The 27,260-nt window shown below is 40.4% G+C and overlaps 1 protein-coding gene across 1 annotated transcript; it reads right to left on the bottom strand.

The window, feature by feature from the left end:
- Nucleotides 1-26,733, bottom strand: LOC139948444 (uncharacterized). The gene is given in 13 exon segments (XM_071946591.1): nucleotides 1-6,661; nucleotides 7,336-7,457; nucleotides 8,492-8,609; nucleotides 9,254-9,352; nucleotides 10,410-10,521; nucleotides 11,688-11,878; nucleotides 17,511-17,612; nucleotides 22,330-23,721; nucleotides 24,454-24,534; nucleotides 24,536-24,681; nucleotides 24,684-25,032; nucleotides 25,034-25,099; nucleotides 25,101-26,733. Coding segments are annotated over 13 exon segments (8,010 nt in total). The 5' UTR covers nucleotides 26,592-26,733; the 3' UTR covers nucleotides 1-2,920.
- Between the last annotated feature and the right edge of the window lie 527 nt (nucleotides 26,734-27,260).

Here is a 27,260-nt window from a genome sequence, read left to right as displayed (position 1 = left end):
CAATCTTTCAAAGATTCTTTAATTCAAAACTCACACTCAAATCTCTTTTTTTTTGTCTTCGTCCACCTCTGGCACAAGGCTTTAACATTTTATAAATCTTAAGACAATTAAGGTTCCTATTTTACAATGGGAAAGTTGAACACAATAATGTACATAAATACATAATACCAACGAAAGAATCTAATATACATGTATATTGATCCAGTGTTGGTCTGACAATTTAAGGCTTTAACATTATTCCACTAACATCGGTTATTGATTTAATCCCTTGACCATGCTCAGGTCCTTTTTACGCATGTATGAAAGCCAAAATTCCACAAAATAAAACACAAGTATATCAAATTGAACAAATACATGCTACTCTACTCATTACTCATCATTGAAAAAAAGAGATAATGATATAATGTAGTGCCATGACCAGCAAGGACTGGATTCAAACCCCTCTATACAATGTCCAATTTGGGGGTAGAGGGTGCCCCAACTGTGCCCATGGTATATAACACACTATTTTCCTCTTGTACAGAAGGAACCCCTGGTTCTAGCTTTTAAAGGCACTGTACACGTTTGGTAATTGTCAAAGACCAGTGTTCTTACTATGTGTATCCCATCATAAGCATAAAATAACAAACCTGTGAAAATTTGGGCTGAAAAAGATTGGAAAAAAACCCACCCTTGTTGGACGAATTCATGTGCTTTTGGATAGGAATAAAAGACTTCTAGCTAGAAGTCTTTTATTATTTTAATGAGAAATAACCACTTTCTCAAAAACTATGTTACTTCAGAGGGAGTCGTTTCCTACAATGTTTTATACTATCAAAAGCTCTCCAACGCTAATTACCAAGTCAGTTTTTAAGTTAATATTTGTTTTGAGTAATTACCAAACGTGTACCTTCCCTTTAAGAACCAAAGGTTTTATTGGATACAATGATTTCATTGAAAAAAACTTGCAGTGACATATAAGCTGTGTTTCGATTGGTCCGAGGTGACTGCACAGTGCAGCTGACAAACATCACCTCGGACCAATCAAAACACAGATATGGAAAGCTTACTTTCGGTCGTTTGCATGCAGTGTTCACATGTGTGTTATCTACAGATTGACGTACACTTGCATGTAATGTTGGTGTTGAATTTGACTGCAAATCTCTATGTGAAAAATTTCTATGGGCAGGGATGACCTAGGCTTAAGGCCACTCAATACAGGGGTACCACCCAGCCCCATGTCAAGCACCAAATGCAACCCTCCAACTAAAAACTCATAACCATCACAACTTGCCGAGGTTACAGGTTCAATATTCAACTGTACACAATACTGCAATGATACACTGATATTATTATTATTATAAAGATCTACGAGTTATATTCTATTTTGAAGCTGACAGTGTGAAGTAGCACCGAGCCCTCTACTGGTCAAACGTTCTCATGTTGAATAAAATTAACATATTTAAACTTTCTTTGTCGATGATGATCATACACTACCAAAAAAAAAAAAACTTCTGACAAATGATTGACTAAAATAAAATATAAAACTATAATCTTATTCTCACTTTCCAATTTTGATAAATTTGTCTCAATTTATCAGTCTTGATCAACATTACTTTGTGCAAACTCCAGAAAAATAAATGATGAAGTAACTACTGTGCAATAGATTCCTCTACACAAACGGATAAAATTATGGCAAATCTTTAACGACTAACATAGTTACTGAGTACATTATCAAAAAATGTTCAGTAGTTACATTTTGACCAAATCTCAAAATACACAGGTACATGTAAGATTTCCTTTACGTCATATTACCCACAGTGGCACTATTTTAATTTGTCAAACTCTTCTTGCAGACCATCCAAAAGTAATCAAATATAAAATTTACTTGTTGCCCCTTGGTTTGGTCCGAAATGGCGGCTTCAGCTACGACTGTTACCAAGTGTGTTGCTAAGGACATCCTATACCTCAACACATAATGATGTGGAATTCTAGCCGTAGCTGCCAATTTGCGGCCTTACACTCCACTCATAAGTATTTCACTGTCCCTTCTCTTGAGCTCAAAATCCAACTCTTTATGTTACAAGTTTTACAAGATCCTACAGTACGTTTAAATCCCTACTCAGTACATTGATCTTCAATACAGGAGATTCACAATGAATTGCGCTCTCTACAGTTCACCCCAGAGGCACTTTTCCCAAAAGCAGTCGCACTCGCAACTTTGAGATCATCACAATAAACGAGGTTGGCCACTTAAATCATCTCTCTAAACACAAAAATGGCTCCATCACGACTAAGGGATTGTACATGGTCATAGAGTTATATATAAGAACTAGAGGGCGCACTGGTGATGCCTATGCACAATCGCCACGGGACCGCAAGGAGACACGCGCACCATTATGTATGCGCGTTGAATATGAAGTACACATTGGAGTTTGTGTTTATTGAACGCTGACGCGATGCCGTTTTGTCAACTTACAAAATGGCCACACAAACACACGCTAAGCAGTTCAACTTAGAAAATGGTCGCTGGTGCGCATGCCGCGGCGCGTATATAGGCCAGTGCGCCCTCTAGTTAACCACTAAGATGCGCTTACCTTTTTTTAGAAAAACTTTATTGTTCACAATTGTTTAACTATGGTCTGGGGTCAACTTCACAAAGTTATTCTTAGGATTTTTTTATGAGTTATTAAAAACCGTTGTCTAGTCCCAAGTTAAGTTCACTCATCCTTAATCAAGAAAAAAACGAGTCTTAGCTCTCTGTGAAATCCACCTGTGAGCGCTCTGGTTGCCAAGGTTGTATACTCCCCAGGGAGCTGAGAAATATTAAAGGAATTGTTTTGGGCCCAATGACCAGGGCACTAATGTAATGCGCATTGAGATGGTCATTGTGAAACGCGCTAATATAATAACTCACCATTATTCTTCTTCTTATTATAACTCAGTCTCCCTCGGTCTCTGACAGGACCTCCCATTCTTCTATTTTGTCTATGTCACCATCTCTTACCTCCTCATTAATGGCTTCCTCATCATCCGACCCAACCACCTCATCTATAGACATCATATTGCTGAAGTCTGGCTCCCCAAAATCCTCAAATTCGGGTTCCTCGACGTTTGAGTCTCTGGCCTCTTGTCCGCTGGAGTTTGGCTCCCAAGAGTCCAGTTCCTCAAACTCTGTTTCTGTCACGTCTGAATCTCTAGTTTCTTGATGCTTAGGGTTTGATTCCCCAAAGTCCATTTTCTCAAACTCTGGTTCCTCCACGTTTGAACCTCTCGACTCTTGTTCCTTGGAGTTTGGTTCCCAAGAGTCCAGTTCCTCAAACTCTGTTTCCTTCGCGTTTGAATCTCTAGACTCTTGATCCTTAGAGTTTGGTTCCCCAAAGTCCGTTTTCTCATACTCTGGTTCCTCAACTGTTGAATCTCTGGATTCTTGTCCGCTGGAGTTTGGTTCCCAAAAGTCCAGTTCCTCAAACTGTGGTTCCTCCAAGTTTGAACCTCTGGAGTCTTCTGCTTTGGAGTTTGGCTCACAAAAGTCCAGTTCCCTAAACTCTTGATCCTTCACCTTGGAATCTCTGGCCTCCTTGGAGGGTGGTTCCCTAAGCCTTGATTCTTTGAAGCTCATTTCTGGGTCCTCCTCTACTTCTCCTTCTGTATCCTCTATGATCCACTCCCCGCTTAGAATCTCATCTTCCGAAACAAAAATGCCATCTACGTTTCCGAAGGTATCAGCGAAGATGTCTTCAATATCAGGGTCTTTATCGTTAGGAGAGATGTCTTCATCCTCAAAGCTCTCATTCATGTCTTGGTCACCATCTTCATCTAAAACAATGACGTCTCCAGACATCAGCTCTTCTACATTCATGAAATCTTCTTGGTCCTTGGAGTCTTCAGGATGACGATTTAAAGATTTGGGTGGCGGAGAACTTATCTTTACACTTGGCGAAACTGATTCATTGGCTTTCCTGGGGTTGCTGATTGGGTTGGTTTTGAAAGACCCTGGAAGAGCCGAGCTCAGCTTCTGGGTCGAGGAATCGATGTTCTGTTTTATCGGTTTTACTTTCGCAGTAACTGATGTTTTCACCACTTCTTTTGCCGTCATCTTTTTGCCATAGGAATCCGTACTTGGAATCATTGAAGAACTTGGCTTTGGTTTAACTGTTATGTCCCCAGTTTCTCGTCTTACAGATGATTCTTTAAATGCTGTCATTGCAGTTGCCTGCTGAGGCCCTTTAAGTTGACTTTCTGGATTGGCAGTTACCTGAATAGTCCCTTTAATCACACTGCTCTTGTTGGTTTTATCAGGGGTTGTAGTTTTGTCCTCCACAGATGAAGAAATCCTAGGTGATTGATCCTGTGGTGTTTTTCTCAAAACACTTGGTGGAGATTTCAGGCCACTCTCTGAAGTCGATGCTGATGATCTAACGGACCTCCTTGGAGATGTGAAACTGGACATTGTCTTCTCGGAAACAGCTGCTCCTTGCAGATTTCTTGGACTTTGTGATACAAGTTTGGGACTTTGTGGTACAAGTTTGGGACTTTGTGGTACAAGTTTGGGACTTTGTGGTACGAGTTTAGGACTTTGTTGTACAAGTTTGGGACTTTGTGGTACGGGTTTGGGACTTTGTGGTACGAGTTTGGGACTTTGTGGTACGGGTTTGGGACTTTGTTGTACAACTTTGGGACTTTGTGGTACGAGTTTGGGACTTTGTTGTACAACTTTGGGACTTTGCGGTACAACTTTGGGATTTTGTGGTACAGGTTTGGGACTTTGTGGTACGAGTTTGGGACTTTGTTGTACAAGTTTGGGACTTTGTTGTACAAGTTTGGGACTTTGTGGTACAACTTTGGGACTTTGTGGTACAACTTTGGGACTTTGTGGTACAACTTTGGGATTTTGTGGTACATCTTTGGGACCTTGTTGTACAACTTTGGGGCTTTGTGGTACAAGTTTGGGACTTTGTTGTACAAGTTTAGGACTTTGTTGTATGAGTTTAGGACTTGAGGAAAGACGCTGTGGAGAGGCTGCACTAGGCGAATCTCTCGGAGATGACACGATGCGTTTTGGAGTTGAAGCAGATGTTGGTTGTGGGAAATCAACAGCCTTTGTCTTTTGAGATGCGGATTCTTTCGGTGCTTCTATCTTTCCTGCATCTTTCTTGGGAATCCCAGCTTTTGGTAGTGGAGCTTCTGGCATGGTTTTCTTTGGTACAATCTCCTTTGCTGATGCTTTTCCTGGAGCTACTCTTTCTTGAGCAGTGTTCACTAAAGTGCCATCTTTGGTTATAGCTTCTTTAGTAGTACTTTCTACATGTTTCTTGGTAGGAATTTTCTTGGCTAGGTTGATGTCAGGTGTAGATGTGATGTTCTTAGGTCTTGCTTTTTGGGCTGCAGCTTCTCTAGGTAGGGTTTTCTGGACTGTAAGATCTATAGGTATGACTCCCTTTGGCAAGGATTCTGGCTTTGTGTTGGCGATGGCATCTCTGGATACAGATTTTTTAGTAGCAACTTCCCGAGATGTCTCGTCTTTGGGTGGAACTTCCTTGGTTGTAGTCCCTTTAGGTTCCACTCTTCCAGGAACAGTTGGTTTGGTTTGTAGTGTTGAGACCTGTTTAAGTGGAGCTTCATTCGGTAAGGAGCCTTCCAACATTACATCCTTGGGTGTGGCGACTGGCGTGGCATTCTTCAGCGCTGTACTTTTGGGCGGGGACTCCTTAGAGATGAAATTCGTTGATGGCAGGGGTTTAGTTGATACTTCGAGTCCGACACTGGTCGAAGTTCCTGTTACTGATGAATTATTGGACTTGAGACTTGTTATGTCTTCAGGTGTGACTCTCTTGGAGCGCGTTCTCATAGCTCTTGCAGGTGAAGCAACAGGAAGGGTTATCTTCAAGTCGGACGTCTTGGTAGTCACAATAGGTAAAGCGACTTGTTGAGCTGGCGCTTTGGATGGGATGTCCTTAGATGGAGCATCTCTCGGCTTGTCTCTCCTCGGTGTGGAGTCTTCCTTGGTTTGTTGCGCTTGTTCAGAATCTTTCTTGTCCACTTTAGTCTCCTTATCAATGGTTCTGGGGTTCAGGGCCACTGCTGGAAGAGCCACCTCTGATCCTCTTTGGTTTGGTTTGATCCCAATGGGAATGGCAGTTTCAAAACTCGGTTCCTTGAGCTGTGTCTTCCCACGTAGTACTTCTTCTCCAGGTTTAACTAAACTTTTCTGGGTCGATGTAGCTGTAGCAGTTTCCATGTCAGAATCTCCTGATGCTGGGATAATCGTGACATCAGGTGTTTCTCTTACAGTTATCAGGGATCCAATCTGGGTTGTGGCCGATCTTGTCCTTCGTCCTGATAGCCTTACGGACACACGAGATGGGATGGTCAAGGGTTGGTTCTCAACACTCTGAACTTTTCTAAGAGGAAGGCCATCAACAGACTTTCCTTCGCTGGATTCTTTGATAGAAGCACGAATTCCTGGAGACTTGCTTCTCATCAGGATGTTTGTTCCAGTTGGAGCAGGTTTCAAAGTCGGTGGGGCTGCAGACAGAGTCTTCGGAGTTCTCTTCACGACTGAAGCACCCAGAGTTTGAGTCTCCTTCACAGCGCTTGAGGGTTGTTTCATCTCGTTAACTTTGCCTAGACTAGCTTTAATACTTGTGCCGGTTGATTGAGATCTGCTGGCATAGTATTGCTGTGAGAATATATATAACACATTCTGGTTAGATCAAATCATGGAACGACAAATTGACATGACAGACAAACTGGACAACACGTTTTCAGACTTGACAGTACATATAAAATGAGTCATGAGAAAACACAAAATTTTAAGGACAATCGCTTTATTAATTGCATTTGTTAATATCTTCATTACCCCAATATTAATGGAAATTTCAGCAAGAGTTAATATTTTTAAAGGAAAGAACCGCATTGGTTTATTAAACAAATTCATTTTTTAAAGTATTCTAAAAATAATTGTCATCAAGATTTAGAAAAATCTAAATCTTTTTATAAAAAAATCCCCCCCCCCAGAAGTACAGATGATTTAAAATGTTAGGGAAAAGGGAACCAACCCCAAATTTCCATATTTTTAGTCAATATCATGTAGTGCATATTTCTGGAACCAATCCATATCTTGAGAAACCAATGGTTCATTCAACCTCGCAGGAATTTGGGGATGAAAAATAAATGACAAGAGGGTTTTGGTTAAATGTTTTGAAGAGTCCTTTTATTGAATAATACACAAAAAATCTTATCATTGACAATTACCAAAGGTGTCCAGTGCCTTAAATGCTGCAAGATACTCAGCCAGGAGGTGAAATCAATCTATCGTTTTTACATGATGGAAAACTAGAACAAACTACTTACCTTAGCTTTAGCGATGTGGAACGAGGTTGCACAGTGGACATCCTTGGCAGTTTTCTCCTTATTGTAGAATTTAGAACAGAGTTTACAGAAGAAACCTGCTATTGGGATAACAAACTCGGATCCTGCAGGATAGAAACAAAGTTACAGAAAATTTATCATCAGCAACAGTTTTGAAAAATAATTGTATGATTTTTTTATGAGATCACTTAAAATCATAAGGCCACGGACGGCACTTTTAAGGTGAGGGCTACACTTAAAGGCAGTGGACACTATTGGTAATTACTCAAAATAATTATCAGCATAAAACCTTACTTGGTAACGAGTAATGGGGAGCTGTTGATAGTATAAAACATTGTGAGAAACGGCTCCCTCTGAAGTGATGTAGTTTTCGAGAAAGAAGTAATTTTCCACGAATTTGATTTCGAGACCTCAAGTTTAGAAATTGAGGTATCAAAATCAAGCATCTGAAATCACACAACTTTGTGTGACAAGGGTGTTTTTTTTTCTTTCATATAGTTTTTCTTTCATATCTCGCAACTCCGACGACCAATTGAGCTCAAATTTTCACAGGTTTGTTATTTTATGCATATGTTGAGATACACCAAGTGAGAAGACTGGTCTTTAACAATTACCAATAGTGTCCACTGTCTTTAACTGATTTGGGCTGTCGACCCAAATCAACTGTCACCAGAGACACGTTGCCACCAACTCCTAGGGCTGACATAGGGTTACCCCATAACGATGTAGGCATCCATGAGAAGCCTGGCTGGTGGAGCAGAATGCACTACCTTCCGAAATGAACAATTTTGTGGGAAAATGGCCGACTGTGATGGTTCACAAAGTAAAAGGGAAACCACACAATTTCAGAGCATATTTGTGTGGGTCATAATATTCTCCTTTTCAACCATGCATTCATTACAAGCGGCTTTAATGGGAGACTTTTGGGACACTTGGTGGCAGCAGACTTACCTGGTAAAATCCATTGTTCTTGGTAATGTGCGCATGCTCAGAACTACGTAAACAATGAAAATTTACCTGGTAAGTCTGCTGCCACCAAGCGTTCCAAAGTCTCCCATTGCTTTTCTTAGACGGACTCGCCCGATTCCAAGCAATGTGTCCCTTTAAGTTTCAGTATGGTTAAACAGTTTTTACATACCAATTAAATGAGTGTTGGGACTAGGCTTGACGTTGCTGTTGCTACAGTCCGACTTGTTTGTGAAGTCCTTTGTTGTCTTCTGAACCCTCCCAGCACCAGTAGCCATGGCTCGTGCTTTCTGTTGTTCACACATAACAAAAAATGGAGAAATTCAAATTAAGATTGCTAACCTACATCAAAACAATTTTATAAAGCCTGTAAGCACAAACATGCTACATACAGTTTTTCCTGCAAGGTATGTGGGATTAAGTTTGAATTATGAGATCTACATACACGCACAATGTAATGGTTTACAAGGTGCTGTGGCGCAACATGCTGCCAATCAGACCAGAAACAACTGGAGAGAGGGGCGCCCATTCTCTTTACGATAAGTGCACTGGGTTGAATGGCTGTACGTCCCATCCAAAGGATGAAGCATCATGGTTAAGTGTCTTGCCAAAGGACACAGGCATCCACCCGTGATTTGAACACATACTCTGCTGATCAGAAACACCAGAGTTTAAGTCCTGTGCTCTTTTCTGCTCGGCCACGACTTGCCATATCTTCTACTTGATCCATTATCAGCGACCAGCTACCAACCCGGTCATTACCACGCAGTGAAGACACACCGTTATTACCTAGTTAACGACACTCTAGCTTATTTATAAATTTTCAAAAAAAAAAGAAATAAAATAGTAGGGGGTGGAAGTTTTTGTTTTACCTTTTTGTGCAAGGGTGAGAAAAAAAGAAATAAAATAGTAGGGGTGGAAGTTTTTGTTTTACCTTTTTGTGCAAGGGTGAGATGAGGTGCTTCCGATACTGTATGATTTTCTGGAAGATCATGTTGCACACATTACAGCGCGGTCTGATTTTCTCAAATTTCTGTTTAAGGAAATTAAAACTGCAAAAAATTAATAGAAATAAAAACATCTCCTGAAGAATGAAGGTTTATTAAAGGGTCTGTATTTGTTTGATTATGTTCTGAAACTTTATGACGATAAAAACTTACGTAGTAAGAAGCTTCAGCTGGTATAATGCATTTTGAGAAACATTTCTCTTCAAAGTTGTGGTTATGGACAAAGATGACTACTTTTTATTCCCCAAACACTTTTAAATAAGAGATAGAGTCAGAGTGTATTCAAATTGCAGATTATTCTTCCTGTGTGGACCTAACCGAGAGGAGCAATATCTCAAATGTTCACAGGTTAGTTTGATGATATAAATCTAAAACTTTATTGGAGTAAAACCAACAACAAAAGTTGGTATACTTTCTTGTCATAACCGAGTATGCAGATAATTAAAAAAATATGTTAAGGAGAATGGACCAGAAAGTGTAGATTGGTGAACAGAATCATGTCTAGCCAAATGTAGCCGAATACATTGTATAAACAAATCTACACTTAAGAGTCTATTCTTTGACTTAAACTGTTTCCTCCATTGGCTTTATATAACAGTTTCACTTAATAGGATTTCTTAAACAACCGTAGTTAGTTAGTCTATCTTCTTTCTTACACGTTGTTAAACGATGGTCGGTGACATTTTATTATTTTTTTTTACAAAATATCTAGGCATACTGTAGTGCTTGCAACATTACCGAGTACGTCAGTTTGCTCAGCTAACAATAAATTTTGTTACTGAAGTGATTTTTCGAAACATTCTAAACTGTTTTTGCAAATTGAAAGATAAGATAATTTAAACTATATATTGTTTCACTTCATGCTATCTTTAAGTTTGGAAAGACAGTAATTTTCAAGTTCAACTATTTTCATTAACTATTTTCATTGTGAATCTACACGCAACTGTAGATTATGTTACGAATCTACACTGCAGTGTAGATTCGTAACGAACCTACACTGCAGTGTAGATCTGAAAAATAGTCTACACTTTTAACAATACAACGACATCACAAGAAAAGTTTAATTGAGAGAGAGAGACTCGCCTTGTGCTCCTCTGATAGAAGATGTTCCTGGTAGCTACAGGTATAGGGACGGAAGCATTGGCCACATTGGAGACTCTGTTCAGACTCTGGCAGCGTGGTAGACAACGTCACACTAAAAAGATCCAACAAAAGGCAACATTACTTAGGAAATAGCAGTGAGAGGACCATGGGCTGATTGCATTAAGAGCTGAGATGGATCTTAAAGGAACACGTTGCCTTGGATCGGTCGAGTTGGTCTTTGAAAAGCATTTGTTATAATATGCATATTGGTAGAAAGATGCTGTAAAAGTAGAATACAATGATCCACACAAACATGCCTCGAAATTGCACGGTTTTCCTTTTACCTCGTCGACTAACACGGTCGGCCATTTATGGGAGTCAAATTTTTGACTCCCATAAATGGCTGACCGTGTTTGTTCGCACAGTAAAAGGAAAACCACGCAATTTTGAGGCAAACTTGTGTGGATCATTGTATTCTACTTTTAAATTATCTTTCTAACCATATGCAGTTTATAACAAACGGTTACAAACGCATTTTTATAGACCAACTCGTCCGATCCAAGGCAACGTGTTCCTTTAACTGCAAATCAATCGTAGTTGCTAAGTAAAGTGTGATGTCACAATACAAGTCACTCTGGTAAATACTGATAACTTGTCTTGCGATGCATTTTATTGCTTTGTGAAATCGAACCCTGGTCTTCACTCAAAGGTAACAGGGGACTTTCGGGATGCTTGGTGGCAGCAGACTTACCAGGTAAAATCCATTTTTCTTCGGTAATGTGTGCATGCTCAGAGCTACGTATAAAATGGAAATCTACTTGGTAAGTCTGCTGCCACCTAGTGTTCAAAAGTCTCCTATTACTTGGTTTGGCTTGGTAGCTGTTGCCAAGGTCCTCTTTCATAGAGCTGCTTAAGCACAAAAAGTACCCGAGCACATCACAATCTTGCTTACCATATTGAGGTTACCAGGCAAAATACCATGCCACATGTATTATCAAGACTTGTATCCTGCTCTTTTTTTGGTCAGCTGAAAATAGACCGATCCATTAGGCTCCGCCCATGACGCACGTGTGACCAAGAACATGTGAGCCTCTCCAATGCCTTTCTGCACAACTCTGCCACACGCGGCATGCATACGTGCACGCATGTCAGACTAAATTTGTCGGACCTTCAGTGGGTTGTGATTGGTCAATACGCGATGGGCAGAGCTTAATGGATTGGTCTATTGCATTTTTGTTGAGCTGTTTTTTTAAAACTGGAAACCCAGTTTTTACTCACCTGGGAGCGTTGCTGAGGTTTCTGCGTAGCACCCCAGCCATATTAGCAATGGTCATTGGTTCAGTACCCTTCATGGGGAGCATCTGCAACTTGGCTATCAGTCTGTTCTTAATACCGGACCTACTTGAAAGCCCTAGTAGCCTCTTGTAGATAGTCTTGTGCTTATGACCAGCTATGTGTAATGTGTACACCTGAATTTAAGACAAAACAAGACAAGAAATAAATGTCAACTCATGAAATAAAATGCTAGTCGTAACCATAGGTTTTAATATAGAATTCAGAAGAGTTTGCGGTAACACCATGTAATGACTATCTCTAAATGAGTTGGGGTGGTTCTGAAAAGAACCGTTGGTTTAACTCGACGTTTCGATCAGTATGCTCTGATCGTCTTCTGGAGAATGCTGCATTCTCCAGAAGATGATCAGAGCATACTGATCGAAACGTCGAGTTAATTCTCCAGAAGACGATCAGAGCATACTGATCGAAACGTCGAGTTAATCCAACGGTTCTTTTCAGAACCACCCCAACTCATTTAGAGATAGTCATTACATGGTGTTACCGCAACCTCTTCTATATCTTATTTCCACCATGCAAAGTTTCAAATCCTACTTAATATAGGATTCAAACTGCCTCTAGCTACCAGGCAATCTCAGTGGTCTATGTTGATAAGACACTGCTCTAGAATTGCTTGAATACCATCCAAGTAATATGCCGAGTATGCAGTGTTTACACACATACATTTATCGGTGTAGGCCTATATGGGTGAAACCAAAGTTAATATTCTTTATCCCTGATGCAAATTTCCATCTGTTATTTTAACACATTTTCCACTAGGGATAACGACAGTCCTGGAAACCATTTCAAGTTTTTTTTTTTACGTGTGTGCGAAATAGCACACTTTCAGAAATTGCAAGAAATCTTGTTGACTTTTTTTTAACTTAATACTCTTGACATTACTGTGACATTTACAACTAAGGAATTTTAAATTGTTTCATTTTTAGTGACCTTAGAGGGAACAGTTTATAAGTAAAAGTCATTTTAATTGGTATGCAGCAGCACATGCGTGCACAAGTTCAATGCCTTTCTGAATGTCTCCTAGACTGTGTTTGTTAAGTATCACTTATGTATCGGTCTTCTCCAGCATTTTGCAAATGTCAAATATGTCTCTATGCAATTATCATTTGTCTAAATAGGTTCATGTTTTTATAGAGTAGGTAGGCCTGATGCTTCACTGAGGCAACAAAGGCGATTGCCTCCATGCCCCATGGTCATTGCCTTGTGGCCCGTGAAATGCTCCAGTAGAAATTTACAATTTTCTCATTGAGTGCCATAGAAAATTGCCTTGGTGCCCTTGCCTGGGTAGGTAAATTATATTCTTGCGATCAGACCCCGCAATTTAATAGCAAAACATTGTTCTTTTGAACCCACTTCCGTTCCCGAAAAGGGGGATCAATGAGTGATCATACTCAAGTGGGAATGCCACCGCGCATTCACGCCTGCAACTAATCTTGTTGCGGGATCCCGACCTCGCAATTGTGGATCCAGTGGGAACGCGGTCTATGGTTCAAGACAGTTTGTGAAACCTTTATCAAAACAACACATTATCAATCTTGATTATCCACGCAAAGCTAAATTCCCTTTTATGCAGCATACAAAATGTTTAGCCCCAGGCAGTGTACATTACAGAGTGTGGCCTTGGTGATTTTTTAGGGAGGTGTGATTAAGGGGGTGGGAGTGAGAGCTAGGTGTTGAAGTCACTAGGTTTGTATTGATAGAACTATTGTGATATTTTGGTTGAATTTCTGAGGATGGTTTCCGGGTTCAAAAATGCTATAGTGGCCAGTAACTCAGAGTGTTAATGCGTTGGCTCTTTTGAAGGGTTTTTAAGAAATAATGAGTTGTAGAAGTCGCTGGTTTTGTGATGATGGAACTATTGTGATTTGGTATTGAATTTTTGAGGATGGTTTCCGGGTTCAAAAATGCTGTTGTGTCCAATACCTCAGAGTATTATTAATACGTTGGCCCTTTCGAAAGGTTCTGTAGAAGTTGCTGGTTTTGTGATGATGGAATTATTGCGAAATTTTGGTTGATTTTCCGGGTTCAAAAATGCTGTGGTTTCCAGTAACTCAGTGTGTTAATACGCTGGCACTTTTGAAGGCTTTTTAAGAAATAGTGAGCTGTAGAAGTCGCTGGTATTGTGGTGATGGAACTATTGTGATTTTGTTGTTGAATTTTTGAGGATGGTTTCCGGGTTCAAAAATGCTGTTGTGTCCAATACCTCAGAGTGTTAAAACGTTGGCACCTTTTGAAAGGTTTTGTAGAAGTTGCTGGTTGTGTGGTGATGGAATTATTGTGATACTTTGGTTGATTTTCCGTAGATGGTTTCCGGGTTCAAAAAAGGAATTGGGGCGATTAATTCGGAGTGTTGAAACGTTAGTAAAAAGAGGAGAAAAAACTGAGGGAGTTTGTACTGTGAATGCAGATTAAAAAGACAGCCTTGATGGTAAATGATGCGAGGGCCAAATTTATATAGTCAGGCAGCTTATGACCATATTTGAGAAGGATGTGGACGTTCCGGACAAAAGCACCAAATTTTGTCCACGTGTTCCTTAATACCTAAGCTTTGCATTTTTGATAGGAACCACCTCACCAAGATGTATTATGGCGGCCATCTTGGATTTCCAAGATGGCCGCCATTTAAAAACCTGTTTTTGCCAGTATCTCACCTCCTGAGTCACCTAGGATCACAATTATGGTGTCTAGATATACATTTCCATGGTCAAGGAATACATCTTCACCACTTAGAAAAGCAACAGTGCTTTATTTTCTTTGTATGGCGGCCATCTTGGATTTTTAAGATGGTAACCATATGAAAAACCCATATTTGCCGGTATCTCGCCTCCAAAGTTACATAGAATCAAATAGTGTGTCCAAATATATATTTCCATGGTCAATGGATCCAACTGTACCACTTAGAAGAGCAGCAGTGTCTTCTTTCTTTTATATAGGGCCATATTGGGTTTTCAAGATGGCCGCCATATGAAGAAAACACACATTTTGTCAATATCTCATGTTCTAAATCACTTTTAATCACAATTATGGTGACCAAATATACATTTTCATGGTCAATGAATCTAACTGTACCACTCAGAAGAGCAGCAGTGCCTTCTTTGTTTTGGATGGCGGCCATCTTGGGTTTTTCAAGATGACCGCCTTGTGAAGAAAACCCATATTTTTTATCAATATCGCACCTAAATCACTTATAATCACAATTACAGTTGTGGTGACCAAATAATATACATTTTCATGGTCGAGGAATCCAACTGTACCATTTAGAAGAGCAGCAGTGCTTTGTTTTCTTTGTATGGCGGCCATCTTTTTATGTAGTGGTCATCTTGGGTTTTCAAGATGGCCGTCATAAGAAGACAAAAACGTATTTGCCAATATCTCACCTTTAAGTCACTTAGAGTCACAATAATGGCTTCTTAATATATATTGTTATGGTCAAGGAGTGCAACTGTACTACTTGGAAAAGCAGGCCATCGATCACCTTCAATATGGCTGCTAAGTATAAACCCATTCAATATCTCACCTCCTTCGTTCAGTGATCTGGATCACAAATTTGCTACTTGACAACTTGGGTCATACCCCACCTAGTACAACTGCAAAAGGTTAAATTTCATAGCACACTGGAATCTGCACGTTTGAAATTACTTGAGAGAACAGCAAAATGCAATGAAACTGGCTGTGTCTTAAACGAAAAATCACCAGTTGTCAGACAACTCTACCCTTGTGCCAGCTGGGGGCTGTTAAGACACTGGACACCATTGGTAATTGTTAAAGACCAGTATTCTCTCTTCCCAGCAACCATGTATGTAGGCCCCTTCCATTCTGACTTTTAAAACGATCAGTTCATTGGCAAGTGACGGTAACCCTTCTTTATGCTTTGCGAGCAAAATGTGGATACATGAAAATGTGTGATACTCGTACTGTGGGACTGTGTGAAAATGAAAGAAAAAATGCACTGTTCTCTATATAATTCTCTAAACCATTTTTGGGAGGTAGATGGAACAGGAAGAAAATGTGTGATGTCTCAAATTTATTATTATGAGAAAACTGGCAGTTCTGTGTGACATTCTTTCCAATATGAATAATCCAACTATCGAGGAAAACGCTAACTAACAACAAAGACTAGAGTCTGTACTTCTACTTGCTAACAATAACACGGAAATAATGAATGATTTACCGGACACAAAGTGGTCACACCATGCATGCATGCATGTAGCCCACCTTGTTGAGCTGTTAATGGCTCCGCTTTTAACATCGGTCTCATCACTGAGACCGATGTTAAAAGCGGAGCCATTAACAGCTCAACAAGGTGGGCTAGCATGCATGCATATCCGGTCATGAATATCATGATCATCATGTCGTGAAGGTTGCCAATCTTATGCCTGTTGCGCTGGCGGACGTGTTTCGGCATCTATCCACGCTTTATTTTGATCCTGAAACTTGTCAACTTCAGGGAAGCGAAAGAACTTTAACCCTTCTTTTGATCCGAACCAATTTTTGCAGCAACAGCGGCTAAGAATCATGATTATTCGACTGTAAAGTTCGTATCTGTATACATTTACACACAAGTAAACAAACTTTTGCCAACCAAGATGGTGGAATTGTTTTGTCACGTGACTCGTGACGTGTCAAAAGAAAGGTCTATTCTGAGTGGTACAATTAAATTCATCGACCATGAAAATGTATATTTGGTCACCAAAATTGTGGTTATAAGTGATTTAGAAGGTGAGATATTGATAAAATGTGTGTTTTCTTCATATGGCGGCCATCTTGAAAACCCAAGATGGCCGCTTTATAATAGAAAGAAGGCACTGCTGCTCTTCTGAGTGGTACAGTTGGATCCATTGACCATGGAAATATATATTTGGACACACTATTTGTGATTCTATGTAATTTTGGAGGCGAGATACCGGCAAATATGGGTTTTTTATATGGTTACCATCTTAAAAATCCAAGATGGCCGCCATACAAAGAAAAAAAGCACTGTTGCTTTTCTAAGTGGTGAAGATGTATATTGACCATGGAAATGTACATCTAGACACCATAATTGTGATCCTAGGTGACTCAGGAGGTGAGATACTGGCAAAAACAGGTTTTTTTAAATGGCGGCCATCTTGGAAATCCAAGATGGCCGCCATAATACGTCTTGGTGAGGTGGTTCCTATCAAAAATGCAAAGCTTAGGTAATAAGGACCACGTGGACAAAATTTGGTGCTTTTGTCCGGAACGTCCACATCCGTTCGCTAAGCTACCTGACTAATACACTTTCCGAACAGAAAAGAAGAAAAAAGAGTTCACAGATTTACAAATAACTTACAGGGTTTACAGAAGGTAATGGTAAAAGACTTCTCTTGAAATATTATTCCATGAAATGCTTTACTTTTTGAGAAAACATTGAAACAATTATCAATTCTCGACATCGAGAGTTACGTGCGAAAACAAGAGTGGGTTTTCCCGTTATTTTCTCCCCGACTCTGATGACCGATTGAGCCTAAATTTTCACAGGTTTGTTATTTTATATGTTGTGATACAGGAAGTGTGGGCCTTTGTACAATACTGTTTACCGAAAGTGTCCGATGGCTTTAAGCACAAAAAGTAGCCAAGCACCACAAAATGATGCTTACCGGAATAAATGTACCAGCCAAACTACCAAGTTACATGTACAATTTGTGAGTGGTATCCCGCTTATGTGACAAGCATTATTTCCTGCTTAGCAGTTCTATAACATTGGGCCCTAACCCTGCATATGCATACCTTCAATGTGTGACAGATAGTCCCACACACATAGCAGAACCAGTCCACCAGAACCTTGTCCTCGACATGCTTGTCAACTTGCAGCTGCTTCAAGAGTCCAAGCTATAATTGACAGGAAAAAAAAATAGACATGATCAGAATAATAACAAACATCAATATAGGTAGCCTCATTCATGGATAATATTTCTGCTCTAATTCTGACTAATAATATGTTTGTATTTCTTTATGTTTTTCTGTAATAATAATTTATTTTATTTTATAAAGCTCTGTATTTTTAACACAATTCAGCCTTTGTTTTTTAGTAAACCATTAATAATAAATAAAAATAGTAGTTCTGTTTAATATTTGGTTTGCAGTAACTCAATTAATTGCATATCTATTCATCATGCCAGCATGGAAACAATTACCTGGGTTTGCATAAATAAAATTATTAAAATACACAAAATACACAGTACTGTAGTCACGGTGTCAGGATAACATTGATACCTCCCAATGCAATGCCTCAAATCCTATAACCATACTAATAAATAATGTCTAAAATCAGCAACCGTGGGTTTTTGCATTTTCACAATTCTCACGGGGAAGGTTTAACTGAAGGATGAATGATTTTACAGACACCTCAAACTGCCCAAATTGTCTACAAAGCCTAGGCTCAAACTGCCCAATTGTATACAAAGCCTAGGCTCAAACTGCCCAATTATCTACAAAGCCCAACTAGAGAGTCTCAAACTGCCCAATTGTCTACAAAGCCCAACTAGAGAGGCTCAAACTGCCCAATTGTCTACAAAGCCCAACTAGAGAGGCTCAAACTGCCCAATTGTCTACAACACCCAACTTGTAAGGCTCAGCATGAAGCCGTATTCTGACATTTATGTGATTTTATATGAGAGTCAAGGTTGTAAGGAGCTAGGAATGAACAGTGGAACTAAGCTTGGGCGATACCGCGATATTATCGAATATTGAGATATTAATTTGGAAACGATTTCGTTATCGGATCGATTTGGTTTTAATCAAAATAGCGATATATCCGCGATGTATCGCGATATCGATCAAGTATCGCAATATCGCGATGTATTTGCTAGCTGAGACATCTTGCACCCCATAGGTTTAAGAGTAAAACCAGAAGATTAGGTCATTAGAGCACCTCTCTTATGCTATGACTGTCTCTTCTACAACTTTCACTGGGAGTTTGAAGACTGACGATGTCAAATTTAATTAATCGCGATTATATTGATTATCGCGATATATTGTCAGCGAATAGAATAAATCGATATCGCCCAAGCTTAAGTGGAACTGCAAGAGTCGAGTTTAGACACAGACTTGTATCATACACAGAGTCAGGCCTGATACTTCACAGAAGAATTAAAGGCGATTGCCTCTGTGCCCCCTGGTCATTCCCTTGGTGCCCTTGAGATGCTCTGGTAGAAATTTACAATTTCCTTATGAAGGGTTCCCTTTATTGACGAGAAAATGCCTTGGTGCCCTTGCCCTTTCAAAAACGAAGCATACAGGCCTGCAAATGCTTGTTGTAGTTTTTGAGTAGAAAACCACAAGGGTAAACCATGGAGGTAGAAATAGACTGACTAGTGAAAGGCTAAATTGTAAGGCCACATGAAATAAAAACATTGTTGATCGTCCCCCGCCCGACCTTTCAAAACCCTCGCCCCCACTTTATTTTTCTTCATTTTTTATCATAAAAAACAACCTATTCAATGATTTTTTTTTCAAAATGTACAGGTTTGAAAAGATGTTTTAAGACAATTTTTATTCATGTTGGCAAAGCAAGAACAATTCTTCAAATTTACTTGGGCTACACTGTGCTTAGTTGTTTGAAAAAGTTTACAGATAATGGTCATCTAGGAGTTAAATTTGTTTGACAAAACTATTGAAAACATCAAAAACACACAAACCCTCTTTGTTTTATAGTGATTTTGATGTTGTTTTTTTTCTTGATTTCATATTTGGCATGTCCAAAAAAAAAAAAAAAAAAAAAAAAACACTTCCTCCTCCCCCATCCGCAAAAAAAAAGGATGATCAACAATTTGTTTTATGTGGCCTAATTTAGGGTTGAACCAAGGAGGATTTAGAGCAGGTTCACTGGCGGATTAACATGCCTGCACTCTACCAACTGAGCTAAATAGGGCTAATGTTGGTGGTTTCCCTCCCTAATCTGTAGGCCCTATTCAAAGGATGCCGCACAAAAGCCATACAACTTCCTGCATAGCCAGGGAGCAAACCCGAAGTGCTGGGGAAATTTGTTCTTTAGTTCCGGGAAGGCCTGGCCCAGCACCCCTGTGGCTACAATACTGCCCAAGTAAAATGCCTGTGATTTTCTTCACAGGACTCTGGAAGGTATTGAGTAGGCCTATGAAGAATAAACTACTCAATTCAATTCAATTCAATTCATTACAGTGCAAACACACATCGGTATAAATTGGAGAAAAAGTCAAACTAATATAACTTCCGTCAATCGGTGGCAGATTTTTGTAAATGGAAGTTTATAACTTTCTGGAATGCAAACAATAGTTACTGCAGTCATTTTGACCCAAGCCAAGTCTGTCCCGAAGGCTAAGTTACAATACAACTTTATTGCATTTGGCAGAGTTCATGCCGTCGATTTCACAAAACTCTTCCTAACTTAAGACTAATCTTAGGACTAAAGACGAGTCCCAAACCTGCACTGTAGCACGCAGACCTTAAGATTAATCCTAAGTTACGAAGAGTTACTCGTCCTAACTCGAGATAAGACGAGTCCTAACTCTTTGTGAAATCACCACTACACTTAAATGTGCAAACTGTTGCATAAAGCATGGCAAACACATTGCAGTCCTAACACAAACAAGATGCCTGCAACAGATCAACAAAATCCCTTGTTGCATTTTGTTGACTTTGGGTTCAGCTGTGTTGCATTCTGTTGTATTTGGCTGGGTATACTATATAGAGCGACCCTACTAATGGGGGTTACAGTTAGGTTTTAATTCCTTTGGTAGATCAAGTTTTCGACCAGGACATGAATCCCTACTCTTTGTGAATGAAGATGTGTGTTATGTTATTTACCTAACAAAATTCATTCAGCTTCATTGGTCATCAAGTTTTTGGACGAAAAAAAGTTAAAATCACTGAACAATGTTTTCAGGAGAGACCTGTAACATGTTGTACATTTCAAAATAATGTTCGTCTCCTGAGACAAAACTTGTTTTTGTGTCAATGTTTGACTCAATTCTCAAAAACTCCAGCGCCTCAAAAAGTTAGCTGATACAGGCCCCGATACTTCAAGGAGGCTATGAAGGCGATTGCTAAAGTTGCCATTTCCTCATAGGGTGCCCTTTACCAAGGAGAACATGCCTTGGTGCCCTTACACTTTCATTGTAACGAAGGATACAGGCCTACCGACCATTCTCTTTTAAATTTAGTGTAAATCTGAGGAAAAAGTTTTTTTGCGTGTGTAGATATTGTACACAAACATTTTAAACCAGGGGAACGTTAATTCTATTCCGGAAACTAGAATGGGTGTGGTGAGTATGTAGGATCTGAGGTCATAGCCAAACAATTGGGAAAATAGAATTGACAAATGTTCAGTAAAGAAGACTTTACAACACTGGATAGAGGAACTACAGGCTCCATTGCTCATAATGGTGGATGCAACTTTGTATCCCCTCTTTGGGAAATGATGCATAAAATGCAATAAACAGGAAACAGTTTTTTTGTATAGAGTAGAAATTAATATATTACACTACAGGCCTGTATGCGTCGTTTTTGGAAGGGCATGGGGCTGAGGCATTTTCTCTGAGGGTAAAGGGCACCCTGGAGGAAATAGTATTGGAGCATTTCAAGGGACCAAAGCAATGACGCAATCGCCTTTGCTGCCTCTGTAAATTATTAGGCCCCACTGTAAAAAAATTACAGTGTAAATTACATTATGTTACTTTTATGATTTCGCAGTTATGGTATCTTCATTAATCAAAACAAAGGCAACTGTTGCACTGGACACATTTGGTAAATGCCAAAGACCAGTCTTCTCACTTTGTGTTTACCAACATGCATAAAACAACAAATCTGTGAAAACTTGGTCTCAATTGGTCATCGAAGTTGCAAGAGAATAATGAAAGAAGAAAAAAACACCCCTGTTGTACAAATATGTGTACTTTCAGTATGCATGATAATAGGTTTAGTGAAAAAATTACTTCTTTCTCAAAACTTTGTTACTTCAGAGGGAGCCATTTCTCACAATGTTTTATATAGTTTTGGTGGACACTTTACTATTATTATAACAGTGTTAGGTTTAGGTTAATTTTGTCTACACTCAAACCCAATAGTGCACTTCAGAGTGTCAAACATCTCAAAAAAGGCCAGTAAGTTTTTATGCTGACAATTGTTTTGAGTAGTAAGCAATAGTGTCCAGTGCCTTTAAAGGCAGTGGACACTATTGGTAATTGTCAAAGACTAGCCTTCACAGTTGGTGTATCTCAACATAAGCATAAAATAACAAACCTGTGAAAATTTGAGCTCAATCGGTCATCGAACTTGCGAGATAATAATGAAAGAAAAAACACCCCTGTCACACGAAGTTGTGTGCGTTTAGATGGTTGATTTCAAGACCTCAAGTTCTAAATCTGAGGTCTCGAAATCAAATTCGTGGAAAATTACTTCTTGCAACTTCAGAGGGAGCCGTTTCTCACAATGTATTATACCATCAACCTCTCCCCATTACTCGTCACCGAGAAAGGTTTTATGCTAATAATTATTTTGAGTAATTACCAATAGTGTCCACTGCCTTTAAACGGTAGTAAAACAAAGTTATGGTGTATGAAAACCTTACCTGGTGTGCAATACTGGAATCTTTGATCAGAACAGCGAGGGTAGCATCAGCTTCTGTCGACACCTCCACTCCACTGTTTTTGGTATCCTCATCAGTTGTTGAAGACTCCACAGTTGGTTTGTTGGTTGAAGCTCTGCTAGTAGTAGTTGATGGTACGTGGACTTTAGTTGATGTTGTGGATGAGTCGGTTGAGGAAGCAGTGGAGCTACTGATTGTCTTTGAACTGCTCGCTGATGATTTGACCTCGGAGGAACTGGTTGAAGCTGTTGATACGTTTGTTGTCGCTGTCAATGGTTTAGTCACAGCTTTGGAGCTACTTGCTGAGGTTGTGGAACTTTTAGTGGACAATTTGGTAGATTGGCTAGTTGAAGATTTCAAAGCCATTGCACTGTTAGTCGGAGCTGATGAACTGCTGGTTGAAACTGTGCTACTGCTGTGTGAAGCTGCAGTGCCGCTGACTACAGTGGACAATGTTGTTGACAAATGTGTGGATGAACTTGTGGATGAACTTGTGGAGTTTCTACTATTAATGGAAGATGTCAAAGTGCTGCTATCACTTTTGGTCGTTGAAGGTGAAGTTTTAGTTGATTTTTTACCGGCAGAAGTTGACTGAGTGAATGACGTTGATACTGGATCGGGATTAGTAGATATCTTCTGATGATTATCTTTCTTCTTAAACTCAGATAACTCCTGATGTGGATTAGAAGCAGATCTTCTTTTTGAATCACCACTGGATTTATTCATATTCTTAACGACAGACTTATCTTTCTTTGTTTCTAATTTTGTATTACTTGTGTCCGTCGTCTTGGTGGATTTGCGAGACCTCTTTGAAGATGCTTCTTTTTTCTCTTCTTTCTTGGTGTCATATCTTTTGAGCCTTATTTCTATCTTCTTCTTCTCTCGGCCAAATCCAAGTCGGAATCCACGTTTTCTGTCGAAGACCTTGGAAGCAAACTGCCAACGTCCTTCTCGGAAAGTCTCGCCTTTCATGTCGATCTTTTTCCTCTTCCTCTCCGGGCTGACGCTAGACTGTCTCTCTCCGCTCTTTGAAGGATATCGTCCTTGTCTCATCTCCATGGGCGCATCTTTGGAGCCCTTCAACTCCTTGGAGGTGTTTTCCCGACTGCGGCTCCGTGTTCTCTTGGGAGACGCTGATGCTCTACGAGAGCCCTCTCTCTTTCTGGACTCCTCACGGTGGTAGCTTGGCGATCGCAGCCGTTTCTCGTCCCTGTCGTGTGACAAACTTCTCTTGGAGATGGAAGGACTTCTTTTTTCGTTTCCTCTCCGTCTGTCGTCGTTTCCTCTTTCTCTGCGTTTATCACCTTCTCTTTCTTGGTATTTTTCTATTTCCTTTTGCCTGTAACTGCCTTTATCCTTGTCATAACTAGTCGGCTGTTGGAAAATCAAGCATTCGTAAAATGAAAAAGTTAAAACTATGAACTGAAAATAATGTTTGAACGACAAATAAACACCAATATTTACAGCCAAGTAAAACATTGCTCATAATTTCTTTCATTATGTCAGATAGTAATGAAAGTTTAAACAATAAAGTGATTTCAGATGAGATTTCGTCTGAGACCTTTGGAAGGAACCATTTATTCTTTTCAAGAAAAAAAAGGAAAAAAGGAGAAGTCCCCTTAAAAAAGTATCCGGACGGGGACAATAAAAAAAGGTTTTGGCCCTACTGTGAGCACGGTCGTAAAATAGGGTGTAAGATAATAATTATAATTTAATTAAGGATTTTTTTCCTCAAATTATGAAAAGTTTCCATATTGAGTGAGAGCAAAAATTCTAGATGAGAGGGTTGACAAGAAGTTTAAAACAAACTTTCACTTACAAAATAAGAACATTCAGGGCCCAATTTCCTGGCTCTACCTATCGCCAAATTCTGTGTTTGCGATCATCACTTGCCGTTTACGTGCAAGCACAGAATTTCTACACAAGCTTTGTAAAGTGCAGAATGCCTAATAAGGTGGAGTACGTACGCGCACAAGCCAAAATTTCCTGGTTACCTGTGAAATATCCTAAGCATAAGCGCAAAATTCAATGCTTCTGCATGCGCCGATTCTTTGCTTACGTTAAGCAGAGCGATGAAATTGGGCATTGTTCTTGGATTTTTCTTACCCCTTGGTCAGTCTTTTTCTTCTTTCTCTGCTTGGACGCCAGTTGGCTTTCTTCAAACTCCTTATCAAACTCCTTAATCTCACCGATGGAACTCCTCCATTTGATCTTGAAGGATCTGAAAACCTTTCTGCATGCGTAGCAGCTCAACCCGCCGGTCGATGATGGAGATTGTTTCTTCCGTGTCGGTTTCTGAAAGGAAAGGAGTCCCTGCTGGTTGGGCAGTTGGGTGAATACCCTCGATGTTGGAACAGGTTGAGTTTCATGAAGACGTTTACGGCCTCTGCTTTCTGCTGTCTTCCACTTGCTTTCTCCTCCCGGGCGATTTGTAACCTGCAGGAAGGCATCTACACTGTCTTGCCAGGCATCCATCGACTTATTTACAGGGTATGTAGGGGCATGGCTCATCAGTTGTGGATCAAACGTAGCATTTATAGGGTACGTGGTGTTGCTCATAGGTTTTGGATCGAGCAAAGCATTTACAGGGTACTTGGCGTGGCTCATCAGTTTTGGATCTATCAAAGCATTTACAGGGTATGTTGTGTTGGTCATCAGTTTTGGTTCGAGCGGAGCATTTAGTGGGGTATGTGGTCGGGCTCATCTGTTTCAGACCGGGACGAAGTTCTTTGAAATTAGTGGAACTCATTGGGGGCTTGTGCAGAGTTAGTAGTTTTAGTCACTGCTTTTTTATCGAGTCTGACATCTTTGGGTTTTGGGACGGGCTTCGGAGTTTTCCAGGTCCCCACCACTGAAGTTCCTGGCCAGCCGGTACTGTTTTTATCTGAGATTTTGCCTTTCGGCGGATCGGTAATCCCTGAAGTGCTACTCCCAGGTGGACTGTCGATGTAACCGTCGTTCTTGAGCGACTCTAAAACCTCAATTGTCTGTATGGATGGAGAGCCGACAGAGGCAGAAGCTTTCACCAAAAGTTTCAGTTTTGGAGGCTCTATATTACTTAAAACTACAGGTGCTGTGGCTAAGGTTGGTCTCGATAGAGCTGTATTAGGATCCAGAGAAGAAGACCTCCTGGGGTCTCGCTGTTTTGCGATGTTAAAAACATCAGTAGGACTTTTCGCTGGTGTGTACTGCTGATTCAATATTGACAAATTAGAGGTTGTCTGAATTTTATCCGTCGGCCTGCTTGAGCTGGATGGCTTTCCTAATTTTCCAGTAACTTTACCAGTCTTTTGAGAACGATTTGACCATTTTGGGGGTTGATTTTGACCTTGACCTGCCGCACTGAATGCCGCTATCTTTTCAACCAAGCTCCGTTGCTGCTGCTGTTGAGATGTAGTAACTGGTGGCTGTTGTAACTGCGCTAGTTTCAGAAGGGATAGTGTCTTCTGCAGCGGTGTTTGAAGCGTTTGCTTTTCTTCCAGCAGTTTTGTCTCCTGCTGACGCTGTTGTTGGACTTTGATTTGTGCTAGTGTGCCCTGCAGCTCTGCTGGTAAATGCTGTTGCTGTTGTTGTGAATTTTTTAGTTTCGCCAGTGTCTCCTGCAGTTCTGCAGGGAACTGCTGTTGCTCTGAATTCGTGGTAGTAGTAGTTGTTGAGCTTGTGGACAACATTGGTTTGATAGTGTTAAACAAAGCAGCGGCTATCATTCGTGCCTTTGCCTGTTGTGCGGGTGGTAACGACGATGCAAAGTTGCCTGCTTGAGACGGTTCTAACAGTGAGGCAGAACTAGACGTTCCTTGCTGGGATCCCAAATTAAACAAAGATGAACTGCTTGTGCTACTTTCTGGTATATGAAAGCTACTACTTACAATGTCATTTGCGACAGACGCTGGAGCACCCATCATTCGTGCAGCAAATATTTTTTGCTTGAGAAGTTCAAAATCCTGACTATCGTCAACTTTTGCCGCTTCTGCCTGCATGTTTACATTATTTGTGTTAGTTGGGGCTTGGTTACTCATACTGTCATTAGTTGCGGACCCAGTCGGTCGCAGATGTAAAGACATAAGAGATGGGAGCTCAGTGCCAGTGCCACCTCCTTGTTGATTTCCTTGAACACGTCCGGATATTGGACCAGTTGCAGTATTTTTTTTACCTTTACCACTTGCAGCCAGGACAGCTGTTGAAAACAGTTCGGCCAGGTCCGTCGTTGACGACGGCCGCGTGAAAAGTGGTTTGTCCTCCATTTGAGCAGACAATCAAACGCACACTTTCTCAAACAATAATAGCTAAGCTACTCACTGGTACCCACTACCGGTAGCATAGCTTCTGCTTTTCTCGTGTTTAAAGACATTTCTTTGATATTTTTTTTACCCGGTCACCAATTTGGATTTGGTAAAACTAGCACTACTAGACAGCGCACCTTGGTAGTCTTTGACCGTACAAAGTTAGTGGGCGGTCAGGTACCAGACTTATTTTGGTTGGCGTGTGGAACGGTGAAAGGAGGCCCTCTTGTGATATTTACGATTAAGTGTTCGACGCGAGGGAGCGGGTTCGCTCGGCCCCAGCGGCCTGCCAGATCCAGACTGCACAGATTCTTGTTCAGGAAGTACGTCATGCGTACAGTGCATATAAATGTGGTGCTGTGTGAGTGTGATGCATGATGGGTTGTGCATTATAAACCAATGACAGTGCATAATACGTTTGCCCATCCCAGCGCCTTTGGTTAATTAAAGCAAGGCGCTGGGGACGAGCGAAGGGAGCGGGATGGGAGGTTATTCCCGAGGGCTAAGAAGGTCTATGGCTTGGACAAGTGCAGAAAGTTAGGTCAGAGCAAGGAGGTAGAATTGTCAGCGCATGGAAGAAAAGAGTAAGGTCAAAACCAACTCGGTGATAATCCATAAACCTTGGGCCCG

This window comes from Asterias amurensis, chromosome 15 (genome assembly GCF_032118995.1).
Source record: "Asterias amurensis chromosome 15, ASM3211899v1".
NCBI classification, from domain to species: Eukaryota; Metazoa; Echinodermata; class Asteroidea; order Forcipulatida; family Asteriidae; genus Asterias; species Asterias amurensis.
The sequence above is the reverse complement of the archived record's forward strand: the minus strand, read 5'-3'. Positions and strand labels throughout refer to the sequence as shown.